This window comes from Lissotriton vulgaris, chromosome 8 (genome assembly GCF_964263255.1).
Source record: "Lissotriton vulgaris chromosome 8, aLisVul1.2, whole genome shotgun sequence".
NCBI lineage: Eukaryota > Metazoa > Chordata > Amphibia > Caudata > Salamandridae > Lissotriton > Lissotriton vulgaris.
Genome location: NC_141696.1, coordinates 1,327,969,109 through 1,327,983,991, shown reverse-complemented (window position 1 = coordinate 1,327,983,991; position 14,883 = coordinate 1,327,969,109). Strand labels below are relative to the sequence as shown.

The window sequence follows — 14,883 nt, the reverse complement described above, 5'->3', positions numbered from 1 at the left end:
TCTTTCGTTCAAGTATCCAGTGGTTATTCGTTTTAGAAAAAAAAGCAGTTGTAGTTTTCTGGGTTGTATTTGTCATTTCTCTTTATTTTCTTAGCTTGTTTAGCTATGCATTAGGATGCCAGTTATATTTTAAACCACAGAAGTGGGACTCAGGTACTCTGATATTTCTCACGGTCTCCTTTCCTGCTCTCAAAGTCCTTTAAGATAAAGTGGGCTAAAAAGTAACAACGTTGATCACAGATGGAAGGCTATTAGACAGGGTTGCAGCCAAAATGATCCCATGACACTCCCGGGTTACTATGATTAGCCAACCTTAAAGTAATTGTAACCCTCTTCCCCCAAGTATAGATATGGGAAGGGATAATAATGGAAAGGGGCGACCGTTCGGTCCCCCCGAACGTATGGTGGAGTACCACGATCCCCCCGGGAAGCCATCTTGGGCGGGAGGCGAGTCTCGGCTGGTATGCCCGAAGCGGCGTAGCCGGGGCGCGCCTTTTTCCCGCCCTAGAGTGGGCTGGCCTAGACACCGACGCGGCCGGCCACGCCCTCGGAGGCAGGCGGGGGCGGGTTTACGCCCACACTGAAGACGGATAAAAGGAGCGGAAGCCAAGAAAGCATCCTCTTGTTCCTGTGCTCTGAAGCTGCACCTCCCCGCTGCACGTGAGCTCGAGACGGAACGAAGAGCCAATTTTGAGCGTTGTAATCTTTCTTTTGTCTTACAGATATCCCGTCTGAGAATGCCCAAGAAAGTCGGAAAGCGGGTCGGTACCGTGGAGATGCTCCGCATGCTCATGAAGGAGATAGCCGATCTGAAGAAAAAGGTTGAGGCTAAGGACGGGGAGGGAGGACCGAAACGGCCTTTGCAGGGAACAATCGCCGGTGGAAAAAGCAAGAGGCCCAGAAGGGGAGCACTTGGGGGAGAGACCCCGGTTCCCGAAACCCCACGAGAGGAGCTAACCCCGGTGTCGAAAGAGGGGAATCCAATCCCTGTGGTGGTCACTCCCGTGAACAGGGAGGATATGCCCCCCGAGTTAGCGGCACAATTGGCAGCGTGGTTGGGAAACGATAGCGAGGGCGCCACGGCTGACGACGCCCGGGCAGTAATGAGGCAACTGCGGGAATCTAGGGAGGCTGCGAAGGCAACATCTTCTGTTCCCCCGCAGGTTCCGGCGGCTGGAAGTACAGCAGGCCCAAGTTCGGCGACAAGCGCGGGGTCTACTTCAGGTAAGCGGCCATTGCCGATTGCGGGGGAGGGGTCTGTACCTTCTCGAAAAGAGAAGATTGCCCAGCACGTCCCACAAGAAATCAAGGAATTGATTTGGGCGGATAAATATGTAAACATGTTTTCATTGCTTACCGACCATTACGAGATCGAGCATGTGAAGAGTCAAAAGGAGCTCATGCATCCGAGTGTTTGGCGCGCAAAAATGGCCGCCTTTAAGGTCGACGAGACCATTGGTACTTGGGGCAGAGCGTGGGGCATTTTTACTTCCATCATGGGTGAGCGCAGGCCCGAGTTGTTGACCGAGTTACCCATTTATCAGTCGCGTATTATGGAGTATTCTGTGGCATATGGGGGCAATCAGTGGTTCTGCTATGACAATCTGTTTAGAAAAGCTAAAGAACACAACCCATTGTTGACTTGGGATTGTTACGACTCCGTGTCATGGCAAAAAATGGAGAGTACAGGGATGTTGAAGGTGCCATTGGTAGGGAGTAACGGGGGGGAATCTTCCCGCTAAAACTCTGGGACACCCTTTCGGACGGGTGCAGGTAACGAGTACCACTCGAAGCCGAGTGGCAACACAGGTAAAAGGGGGATCTGTTGGAATTTTAACAGAGGGAAATGTACTAGGCCCCAGGGGTCATGCAAATTCAGACATGAGTGTGGGGGGTGCGGGCAGCCATCCCATCCTGAGTCCATGTGCAGAGCCAAAGCGGGTGATAACGGTGGTAAGGGAGGCGCCAAACAGGTCTAATATAGTCCGAGGGGCGCCTTTACCGACCCCGATTGATACCATGGCAATGATTCCTTGGCTCAGCGAATACCCGGATCATGCTTCCGCTGGGGTGTTACGGAACGGGTTTTCATATGGTTTCCGCATCCCAGTGGGGGATTTTCAGGGGGTACCAAACTGTAAGAATCAAATGTCGGTCTTACAGCACACGGCGGTGGTGCAGGTAAAGATTGGGAAAGAGGTGACTCGAGGTCGTGTCGCCGGTCCATTCGATTTGCCACCGGTTGCTAACTTTGTTTGTTCTCCTCTAGGGGTGGTCCCCAAGAAGGACCCGGGTGAGTTTCGGCTGATACATAATTTGTCAGCCCCACGTGGTCTTTCCGTGAATGACGCGATAGACCCGGAAGCGTGTTCGGTGCGGTACGCATCTTTCGATGAGGCCGTCGCCATGTTGAATCGCCTGGGGCCCGGGGCGCTGATGGCAAAATCAGACATCGAGTCAGCGTTCCGGTTGCTCCCGGTACACCCAGACGATCAGCGTCTCCTTGGTTTTCAGTTTCAGGGTCGCTATTACATGGATAGATGTATGCCAATGGGATGCTCGATTTCATGTGCCTATTTCGGGAAGTTCAGTTGTTTTCTGCAGTGGGTATTCACAAGGAAGACAGGTTTTCAACATGTTATGCACTATCTCGATGACTTTCTGTTTTTGGGGGCAGCCGGGGATTCTGAGTGTGGACAGGCTTTACATGAATTTTGTGTCCTAATGAATCAATTCGGTGTGCCATTGGCGCCAGGTAAGACTGTGGGTCCCTCGACCTTGATTGAGTTTCTGGGGATCGAGCTCGACTCGGTGGAAGGTTGTTTTCGATTACCCAAGGAAAAAGTGTTAAAATTCAGGTTATCCCTTGAGACATGTATTCGTGCAACGAAAGTAAACTTGCATCAATTGCAACAGGTGGTGGGTCAGTTGAATTTTGCCCTAAGAGTAATGCCGATGGCGCGCCCCTTTTCCCGCTCGATTGCACAATCCATGATCGGCTTGAAGGAAGGACATCATCGCACGAGACTCTCGGCAGAGGTGCGCCAGGACATGCGCATTTGGATTGCATTCCTGGCGGATTTCAATGGTCGAATAGTCTGGAACAAACCAGCGGTGTCTTCCGAGGAGTTGGGGCTTTGGACAGATTCGGCGGGGAGTATGGGTTATGGCGCCATATTGGGTACACAATGGTCGGCTCAAAAATGGCCGTCATGGTGGCATGAGTGCGGGTTAACGAGTAACATTGCTTTTCTCGAACTGTTCCCTATTGTGGTGGCTTTGAAAACATGGCCTGAAGGGTTTAGGGATCACTCTGTGGTGTTCTGGTCTGATAACATGACCGTCGTTGAGTGTATCAATAGTCAGGCAGCACGATGCAAATTGATTCTGAGACTGCTCAAGGAAATTGTGTTGTTATGCATGCAACTGAATGTACTGTTTAGGGCGCGACACGTGCCGGGGGTGATGAACCAAGCGGCTGATGCGCTTTCTCGTTTCCGTATGCAGGCCTTCTGGGGTTTTCTGCCCACAGCGGACCCGGTGGCGGCACCCTTTCCCGAAGCTCTCTGGTCTCTCGGTGCCCCGAACTACAAAACCTCGTGGGAGAAAGTTTAGCACCCAGGACGAGGAAGGCATATGAAGGGGCGTTCCGTTCCTATTGGGCCTTTTTGGGTACTGCTGGGGGGGAACTTTGGGGTCAGGAAGAGTTTGTAGTGAGATTCCTGCTCTCTTTACATCAGGCAGGCAAGTCAGTAGCTACGGCCCAGAGGCATCGGGCCGCCATTTCCTTTATGGCAAGGGCTCATGGGATCCAGGACCCGACAGCGTCTTTCGTTGTGCAGAAAGCACTACGTGGGTGGCAACGCCTTGAGGGTCGCAGAGTAGACGATAGGCACCCGATAGGTCTGGATAGGTTGGCCCTGTTATTGTCCGTGCTACCGGCAACGTGTTCATCCCAGTACGAAGCAGTGTTGTTCCGAGCCGCATTTGCACTAGCATTCCATGGGGCTATGCGGGTAAGCGAATTAGTGGCAAAGAACAAGCAGGATACGATGGGGGGACTGTGCCGGGAACACATTCAGGTCAGGGAGGAGACGATGACGGTCTCGTTTGTTAGGTCCAAATCCGATCAGGGTGCAATCGGGGACTACGTAATCATCCAGAGGATCCCCGGGTCTTCCACGTGCCCTGTTGTGTGCGTAGAGGAATATTTGGCGCAGAGAGTGGCAGCATGGGGGGGGACCTTGTTGAGGCCACCCCACTGACGAGGTTTCAGTTCCGGAGGGTGCTTGCGATGTCTATTTCGGCCGCGGGCTTGAACCCCGGCGAGTTCGGGACCCATTCCTTTCGGATAGGGGCTGCTACTGAGGCGACAGCCAGGGGTCTGAATGTGGAGCAAGTAAAACGTGTGGGGCGTTGGTCCTCTAACTGTTATAAAAGGTATGTGCGGTTGCACATGTTGTGAAGCTGTAATGATATACTCATGCTTCTTGTCTCTGTTTGATTTTCAGTTACGCAAGCTTACGAAGCGGGGCGGACTGTACAGTCGACCCGACTCCTGGGGATCAGCGGTCAGAAATCACCGTCTGCGAATAAGGAGGTGTGGGTCGTGGGCCACTCATATGTGAGGCGTGCCGCGGACGTATTCAAAGCAGGTGATATGAGTCACGTGGCTGGGGAATACGGGTACAGGGTGTCCTTCTACGGAAAGGGCGGGCTCTGTATTGACCAGTTTCAATTCTTTTTTGAGGGTTTGTTAGAGCGGACGAGGTCACCGCCGTCTGTAATCATAGTCCATCTTGGGGGTAACGATCTGGTGGCCACTGGTAGACGACTTCTTCTTGAGGCAATGCTTTCCACAGTAAGTTGGTTGGCAAGAAGAGTTCCAGGGTGCACAATTGCATGGTCCCATATGATCCCACGGAAAGTGTGGCGGGGGGCTATTTCGGTTACTGCACTGAATCATTCAGTAAGGAAGATAAATAACAAAGTGAGTAGATTGTTTCGTTCAAATACGCTGCATTCTGTTTCGCATGGTTGTATCAAAGGGGACAGTATGTATTTGGGGGACGGTGTTCATTTGTCCCGGGTGGGGAACGAATTACTCATAGGAGACTTCATAGCCTGGTTAAGGGGTTTACAGCATGACCTTTAGGTAGGAGTGTTTTGTGGGGGGTCCGGATAGCCGGTCAACTATCCGGCCTGTGGCGGTAAGGTCATGATCGGTGAGCAGTAATTCGAAGATCCCTATGAGGGGGCGTCGCCCATTACGGATGGGAGCGCGCGGGGGAGGTGGCCAATTGGCCCCTCAACGGGGAGGCGGTCCTGTCTAAGGAGAGGCCGCCGGAAGGAAAGGAAAGGTGGTCAAGGCCCCTTCCTGGATAGGAGGGGCTACGGCCCCTCCTGGGGAATTTCCCGGGGCCAGGACATCTGCGACGGCAGATGGGTAAGTTGTGTGGGGTGCGGGAGGGGGTTTACGCTACCTTTTAGACACCTCACACGAGTCCTCGAACGACCGTTAAATGGCGTCGAGTTTATTGGGGCCCCCGTCAAGTACAAAGGGAAATTGGTAGATGCACTTGAGGTACGCCTCTGTGCGGTCGCTCCTCTCACCAGTGAGGGGGGTATTTCTGGTTTAGGGATCTGACACCGGTTACGACCTTGCCGTTGGCCCTTAACGTTAGGATGTACAATTTCAAGTCAAATGTTTTGTAGGATGTTAGTTCGGCTAGGAGAACCTTTGTATTAGAGATCTGTTAAGGTTAGCCAAACATCGTAATGTGGAAATGAAATTGTACATAATATGAAACTGTTATTTTAATGTTTTAATTTTGTTTCATATTTTAATAAATACGGCCGGGAAGGGTGACTCCCTTCCCGCCTTCCAAAAGTTCAAGAACTGTTTCCGGTTTCCCAATTCTTGGGGATTGTGTTGAGAGGGGGTGGCGGGTATCTCAGCCATATAGCACCAGCACCTCTGATAAACCCTGACCTTTCATTAGAACCAACAAATCATCAGCTCATTTGTTGTTCATATGTTGACTCTTGAATATTTGCCAAAATTAGCACAATGAATATACATAAATTAGCAGATTCCTCACACCCATCTATGGAAAGGGATTTGGAGGAAGTTTTTATTTCTTCACAGCTGTTTCTTCTTCACTTTAAGTGCCTATGCTCATGAGCAGTCAGATGGAAAGCTCTACTTCTTAAGCTTACAACAAGGCCTGTCTGTTTGTCTTTCCAGTACTTGTAGATGAAGCTAGCCTTTACTGTCAGATCCAATCTCACCGAAATATCAATTTCCATCCAGGTTTAAACAAATATGGTAGTTATTAGGTGGGGATAATGTCATTGTTTCTAGTTAATTGTATTATTGCACATGTACTTTCTAATTCTTTGACACAGTCATACCATCTTCAAGAATAACTCTTACCTTTTAATTTTATTTAAGATTTTTGGCGTTTCATCACTATGTTTGGCACTTCACGTTTTGAACGCTAGGTTTAAAGGTGGAGGGATATCATCCTGTTTGTTTGGTGCCCATTATGACAACTTTGCTCATTACTTTTGTAGATACTTACCCTGACGAAGGGCTACCTGCCCGAAATGCATCGGGAGACATGTCTGAATGAACAGATGGGTTAATGTATATTCAGATGATTGATTCTTGATATGGAGCTACAGTATCACATGAATAAAAACAGTCAAACAAATGATTAATTCAACATCCTTCATCTTTTACAACATTCATCAAGAATTTAAATTCTTTCTTCCGGCAGACTTTAGGCTGTGCTCATGGAGATGTCTCTTATATAAGCAACGCTACCTACTTCTAGTTAATTCACTCAAGTGTATCGTGGGGTTACTGAGGTTGAAGATTATTGACTTTGAAAGAGTGACTTCAGGAAAAGAATTTATGGTACTTCCTCATGCCACTGAGCAGATTTACTTGACTTCTCTATTAATGAAAAGAACGTAATCCTTACTTGAGCACAAACAGAAAATAGTATTTTTAAAGAAGTTTTACAATAATGATCTTGTCAGAGTTAATTCTTACAGCACAACGTTATTCAGATCCCTTGAGCATATCACAATAGAAAATTGACCATTAACAGTATTTACACATATTCATATTTTACAAAACAAAACCCTTTATTTAAAAATGCTAAATCACTGTAAACACTGTTTTCACAGATTTATTTTATGTAACATGGGGCGCTCTTCATGAGACTGGTGCATTACTTGCTCCTGGACAGTCATTGCCTCCACATGGGAGACCGCTTGGAAAGCTGAGCTCTGCTGACTTAAAAGATGTTATTAAGAAGGTATGTTTGGAAAGCTGGTTTTCTTGGTAAACTGAAAAGCAATTTTGTTTATGGCTACATGTATGGAAACTAGAAAACAAGGGTAATGAAATGAATATATAAATGTTATTTAAGCAAACTTTAGCAAACGTATTTGAAATGTTAATTGTTGAATTGTAATGAAATCCCTCGTATGAATAGTTTTGCGAATGGGCATAGGCCAAGACCTTGATAACGCCACTACTATTGGTGTTTCAATAGTTCTTCTGCCATCATAATATTCAGAAATTAACATATACAGCCGAAAGCATTCTGACTAATCAATTTTATTCATATGCCTGAACAAGCAGTTGGAGCTGAATACATTTTATCTTAATATGTGTAAAATGTACTTTTTTGTGGCCAAAATGTCAAAAGTTTGATATTTTTTTCATTTGAATGTAACTGTTCTTTGATACCGAAGTCAACTGGTATTGACTCTGCCATTCAATCAAATGACAGTGATTTTAAGAACTAATTCCATGACCCTCACAGGTGCAATATTAGCATTAACCTATGGGCTGTTACACATTTATTTTCATATTTTGTTTAAGCACTCTTAAGGTTTATAAGGTGCAGCCTCTGACATGACAGACATTACAGGCTTAGGCTTTCAAATGACTGAGTGTCCTATTTTAGCAGCATTTCGTTTTTACATTTGGCCTAACGACAGCTTGAAGCTGTCTCTTGCTGAAAACCTATTGCGGCCAATACCAATACTTGCAGTGGGCTTTTGTTCAACCCATTTCTTAACATTGGTTTGCTTTGTTGTGAATCTTATCTACTTACTTCATATTCTTCGCCCCTCTCCTGGAGCACAGCTTCTTTCCTGTTCATTGGGTTGGTTGACTTGTATTCTTCTCCTGTTACTTTCTGGGAACTAATTTTTCCTTAACATTTTGATGTCTTCTGTTGGAAATTGGATTCCTGGTTCACTGGGGTGTGAGTCCTGGTCAAGCATAAACCTCAATCCTAGTCAGGGTAAAGGCACCAGCAATCCCCAAATTAACCTGTGCTCGCCCTCTAGTTGCTTGGCCCAGAGCAGTCTGGCTTAACTTGAAGGTAATGTGTAAAGTATTTGTGCAATTCGTCAAACAGTACAAACGGTTAAATCACCACACAAAAAGATCCCACACCAGTTTAGAAACATAGAGAATATTCTAATAAATAAAACAAGACCAAAACGACAACAATCCAAAAAGTAGAACTTGAGATATGCATTTTTAAAGAATAAACAGCAAGATCTCGCTTAGTTGGGATATCTGGCCGGGCCAGATTGGGACAAAGTAAAAAGTTCAGGTTGACCGTGATAAAGCGCGGGCAAGCAACAAGGACCATGATTTTGAATGCGTCAATGTCGAGGGATGGGTGGTGCAGTCCAAGCTATGCATTGGTGTGGATCCACACAGTGGAGCCAATGCGCTGACCCTGATCTGCGCAGTTGGGACGATGCATAAGCTCCAATGAGCGCAGGGGCTGGATGCAGGGTTTTTGGCCTCCTCGTCGAGGCTGCCGTTAATGGAGATGCAAAAACCTGACGCTGGGTAGAGCGCCACGCAGTGGTGGTTATAAAGCTGATGCATTGGGGCCGATCCATGCAACAGGAGGGATGGGCCAGTTCTGATCCACACAATGGCACCAATGGGCTGGTTTGAGAGAGGATTCATGAGGTTTACTGAAGCAAGCACCTGAGGCCTTACTTCTAAGGGTCCAGGACTGGGGTGGCACCTCTTGGAAGGGCTGACTCACAGGTGACAGATTCCAGAAGCAGGTAAACTGGAAGTATTTTATGTCCCTGAGACTTCAGATCAACAGACCAGCCAGCTACCCCTTAGAGTCACTCTGGGTTCAGGGGATGCAGGTCTAGTCCTTTTCACCCAGGCAAGAGGGCAGTAGGCAGTAGATTAGCACAGAAAAACAGAAGTCCAGCAGAGTAGCTGTTCAGCAAAGTGGCAGTCCTTTCAGCAGTACAGCAGTCCTTCTTCCAGGCAGAGTATCCACATGTCCTGAAATGTACTTGAAGTGGTGGTATCTAAGGTCCTTCTTTTATACACAGTTGTGCCTTTGAAATGGGGAGAAGCTTCTATAGGCATGTGTTTGAAGGGCACATCTCTCCTGTCCTTCCAGCCCTAGCTTCAGGCTAACTACAAGGGGTTTGCAGCTATTTGTGTGGGTACAGGAACCAGCCTATTCAAGTGTAAGTGAGGCTGTGCCCAGGACCTCCCTCCCATTCAGCCAGAATGGCCCAATAGGTCATACCTAAGCTCCCATTGCGTGTGGCTGTCTAGGGGGAATACACAAAGCCAAACTGCAAACTACTCCCTGTCATATGACCAGAGCAGACTACAGGCACCAAATGGCTAAGGCAAGAAAATGGCAACTTTCTAAATGAGGCATTTTCAGAATTGCAATTTAAAATCCGACTTCACCATAAGTTAGGATTTTAAATTATGATTCGATAGACACCAAAAATGAACCTGTCATACCTTCCTATTTGGAAATTACGCTTATAAAATGTAATAAGGTAATCCTAATGCTATTTTATGGGAGATATAGGCCTTGCAGTAGTGAAAAATTAATTTAAGAGAATTTTACTACCAAGACTTGTACAATTTTAAAATGTTCATGTCTAACTTTTTAAATACACTGCACCCTGCCCTTGGGCTGTTTAGTGCCTACCTTAGGGGTGACGTATATGCATTAAAAAGGAAGGTTTGGGCCTGGCAAGAGGTTATCTTTCCAGGTCAATAATATAAAAGTGCATACACAGGCTCTGGAATGGCAGGCCTGAGCCATGTTTAAAGGGCTACTTGAGTGGGTGGCACAATTCATGTTTCAGGCTCACTAGTAGCATTTTATTTGCATCCCCCTGGGCACCAATTAGTGCATTTTGCTAGGGCCTTATAAGTAAATTAAATGTGCCAAATGGGTAAAAGAACAAGCAGTTTAGCACTGGTTAGCAGTGGTAAAATGCACATTTCCAGGTCCAAAGCCAACAAAAAAACGTTTGGGGGTAACCCTTCAGAAACTGTGATTTACAAAAGGTTCCATAAGCATTTCCCCCATTTTACAATATATGGGCTCTCCTCTCGCTCCCCATTTGAGCACAATTAATGCAATGCTGAACTGTGCGCAAAATAAAAGGGGCGCCATATGATAGGCTTGCTTTCAGTACACCCATTACTCTCCTTCTCTGGCTCTGGGAAGAACTCTTAACTACACATCCTTATCACATCATCTAGCACTGTTACTTTTGGTTTTTCCTCTCTAGAGCAAGCTACCATATACGTAACACACAGACTAAGGACGTGAGTTATGTCACTTGAGAGTGCAAGGTTGCCAAATTCCTTAATGATAGCTTGTCTCTACTGTGAACCTTCAAAAGTTGGTAATAGTCGAAAAACAAATCAGAGTCCATTGGAATTTTAAGATCTTCTTTGGATCGGCAGGAGGTGAGACCTATTTTTGCCAATCTTCCCTTTTGTTTGGGAAGGTTGGCATTGATGTGGCATTCACTTATATTATCGGCCCCTCAATGGAGCAGATTTTCTATGGGCATTGTCCAGTAGAAGTGGTTTAGAGTGTGGTCATACTCTAGCTTCTGTTGCACCCAACTTTTCCAGTAGAAGATTCTGTCAGGGGCAGTTTCTAGAAGCCACACATTCTAATCCAGCAGCAAGTAATAGCAGCAAGTTTTATTCAAAATCTTCCAAGTACCCTTTCTATTACACAATAGAGAGGAAAAGGGGAACATACTAGGGTACATTGCCTCATTCAGTAAATGACTATTATGGGTATCCAGTGGCTCTAAGGGGAGAAACAGCAGTGGTGTTGTCAAATAAAATGTTGAAATTAGAATCTTTTTTTTAAGATGATAGCCCAAACTGTACTTTCCATAAATATTAGCAGCCTAAGGTAAGGCAAACAAGATGAGTAGATTTAATTGAATTTTCATTTAAAAAAAGAAGCAAATTAAATAAAATTCAGTCACTGATAAAAAAAAAAAGTGACCATAGAAAATCTTTCACAAACCATTCTTTAGAGGAAGGGGAATGTGTGAGATAGTTAGTCAGTAGTCTGCAATGCAAAACATAGTAGAGAAAAACTGGCACTATATCTTTAAGAACCTCACAATACACCGTACATCTCATCATGCCTCACAGGTGACAGTTAGGGCTGTTAATTTTTTCCAGCTCCCGGAAAGAATAAGATATTTTAAGAACCTTTTCTGTTGAAAAATAATAATTTTTTTCTGTCAAAAAATGCCTTCACTTTTTGTGAAGTGCCCTTCCTGTGGAAAAAAAGCACTATCCCCACATATTCTGCATTGTGATTCTTCCTGAGGATCATTTTCCTGAATCCTGCACACATTGCCAGTCCTTCTTGAGAAGAATTTGGAAGAATAGACAGAAGATCAGACTACATGGGTTGCAGCAAAGAAAGGACTGAGTACATGCTGCCAGATCTTCTAGAAGCCATGGAGAAGGTCAGCCTGTACCAGAGCTGCTGCTTCTTGTTACAAGGATTGCTCCCGAGGTAGCTCCAAAGAGAGAAGACATCAGAGGAATAGACATCGCTCATGATCAACGTCAAGAAGCATGATGTCAGACCTGAATCGCACAACACAAACTTGGGCAACCCTAGGCATGACGATAGCAAATCGGAATATTGCCAGGCTTTGGGGGGCATGCACTGCCCCAGTCCTGAGAGACTATTGCAAAGATATAGATATGGATATGGTTATGGTGGCGCAAATATCTACATATGTTCATAGCGGTTGCCCTAAAAAGTGGGAGCGGGTATGTGGCAAATGGAACATATATAGGGCAGGCGTATATACACCCCCCAATGTAGTCCCGGTTTCCGACGAAGATCATTGGCAACTATATACCCATTTATTAACAGGCCAAGATGTATGTACAATAAGCTGCTAATATATGTTTTTTCCTTTTGAATAACTGAAAATAATACGGAAGAATGGAACTATCAAGATGGAATGTTTTCACTAAAAGTCTTGATTTCAATAAAAATATCAAAAAAGAAGCATGACGTCAAGAAGCATACCGTTGAACCTTCATTTTTGCTTGCCATCATCAGGTACCTCAAGACACTCAACTGCTAAGGAACCCCAACTGTCACCGTAGAAAAACCCTGTTAACATAAAAAATACCACAATTGACTGCAAGACAACAGTGAATGGCAAAGCCATCTCCGTCGAGGGCGAAGCCACCGCTGTTGGCGTCGGGTCTGCCTCCTTCGACATTCAGTGTGCCTCCGTTGACGTCAAAGCTACCACAATCGACATCAAAAACATTGAGATCCAGAGCAAGATCTCTGTTATTGTCTGTACAACTGTCTCCAAAATGGTTACAGGAATGTCTTCCAGAGAGACCTGACACTCCAGGCTCAGATTACTCAGACATACTCTCCTTCACGGCATACTCCAGAAATTGTACTTTCTGGTACACCTTCACCAAGGGGAGCTACGCCACCTGATGTCTCTCCAAGTTCAGTAACATCGCCTAGGGTTTCACCTAGGATCTCCCCTACATCACCTTCTGTTTCCACAAGACCACAGGATTTTGTCACATGGACATTGCTTGAGACCCAGATCCAAACATAGCTGTTGGTGATGCTATAGAGAAAGCCCCCCATCTGCTCACTCCCACAGGACACAGTCTCCATCATGGACAACTAATCTCCAACTCTTTCAAACACACCTCCAGGGAGCGTATAACCAATTGATGACCTAATAATGTTTAACAAGGTGTTAGTAAGAGGTGCACCTAAGTTGAATATTACTATGCCCACTCCCACTCCTTCTACATCTATTTCAGTCCTATTTTTAAATCTACATCAGAGAATATCACCAAGATCTCTCATTCCTCTAGTTTCTGGTTTTCTTGAGCCTGGAATGCAGCTATTATTAAAACCTACATAAATGAGATTGCCCCCCTCTAGGTTCTTAGAAAATATAAGCCTCGTGTCCAAGACCCTCTGTTTCCTAAGTCAGGCCTGCTACCACTCAATAATTGTGGCTTTAGCAAGGAAGTCACACACACAGCAGCACTGTCTTCTTCCGTACCACCGGACAAAGACAGTAAGAAAATAGACCCTCTGGGAAGAAAAGTGTGTGAGACATTGGCTTCTATAATGCAAGAAGCTAGTGCTAATGGCCTTTCAGGGTGAGATGATCGATCCCTTTGGGACTCCCTACAAAGATGGACAGACAAGACTTTACGAGGTCATCAACGAGGACATGTTGGTTTTAAATCAAATAATTGGCTCAGCCTCTGACATATCGGATGTATGCACTCATGGCTACTGACATGGTATTTTTCTAGGAGAAGTTCATGGCTCAGACTAGCAGGTCTTTAAATGGGAGCGCAACATAAAATACTCAACCTACCATTCTCAGGAAATAAACTTTTCAGATCTCAGATGGATTATGAAATGCCACGGTTGAAAACTGAATTGGACACCTTAAAAGCTGTGAGACTGGGAAAGAAAAAAATCATTTAGAAAGAGGAACAGGCCTTATGACAGGTATTACTACCTGCAGAGGGTTCAAACCCCTCACTGGTCTCATATCCAGCAACAACACCAGCAAAAGCAGTCTTACCATCAACGAAAAACCTCTAGAAGTAGAGGAGGGTAGCATCAATAATCTGCAGCAGGAAAGACTCATACAAAACAATGAGTCACTTCTTCCCCCAGCTCCGTCAATCACTTTGATTGGAGGAAGTATTGTAACACAATAGAGTGGTTGCTATTACCTGCAGACAGATGGGTCTTGGATATTGTTCAGAATGGGTATTGTCTTTCTTTCAAGTCCCCTCCGCAATCTATTCGTCCAATAAAAAATCATCGTCCTATCAACAGGCACGGCACGGGACGGTGCCAGTTTTTCTCTTCAATGCTTTGCATTGCAATCTATTGACTAACCATATCACACATTCCCTTTTCCTTTAAAAAAAAAAAAATTGTGAAAGATTTTCCTAGGTCACTTTTTATCAGTGACTAAATTTTAGGTAATGGACCTTTTTCTTTTTTTAAATGAAAATCAATGAAATCTCCCAATTTTTAACCTTTTTAGGGCTCGGCCTACGTCCCACGAAGTGGGCGTGGCCTAAGAGTCCTTTTCTGGGGGGTTCGAAAATTGTACCTACCGAATTCCTGAAAGCTTGTGATTTTTGCTGGTTTTTGTTGCCAGCTGCATGACAATTGGCCCTCGCATGCGTGTGTTTTTACAAGAGAGCACGCAATAGGCCATAGGCGTTAGAGTTGCTCCGCCTAGTGCATGTTCCGTGCGGACATGCGCAGCAGAAGGGCATATTTCGTCAATTATCGCAGCTGTCAGGGCCCGCAGTAATTGAAGACAGATGCTGGGAGCACGTTGCTTTTTTTTTTTAAATCCATTTCACAGAGCTCTCCCTGTCAGCGCCTCTTGTCTGTGTCTACGCTTTCCCCATCGCGTGCAGCTCTCTACTCCCCCCTCCCCCCCTTCTGTTCCGGGGCCCTAGGTACATCTAAGGCT

At 45.7% G+C, this 14,883-nt stretch overlaps 1 protein-coding gene across 3 annotated transcripts in view; it reads left to right on the top strand.

The window, feature by feature from the left end:
• DYNC2H1 (dynein cytoplasmic 2 heavy chain 1) overlaps window positions 1-14,883 on the top strand; it is a 1,560,829-nt gene that overhangs the window by 688,297 nt on the left and 857,649 nt on the right. For all 3 annotated transcript variants that reach the window (XM_086935265.1, XM_086935264.1, XM_086935263.1), the window contains exon 48: window positions 7,198-7,328. In XM_086935265.1, coding sequence (XP_086791391.1) covers window positions 7,198-7,328 — 131 coding nt within the window. The remainder of the gene's footprint in view (window positions 1-7,197; window positions 7,329-14,883) is intronic.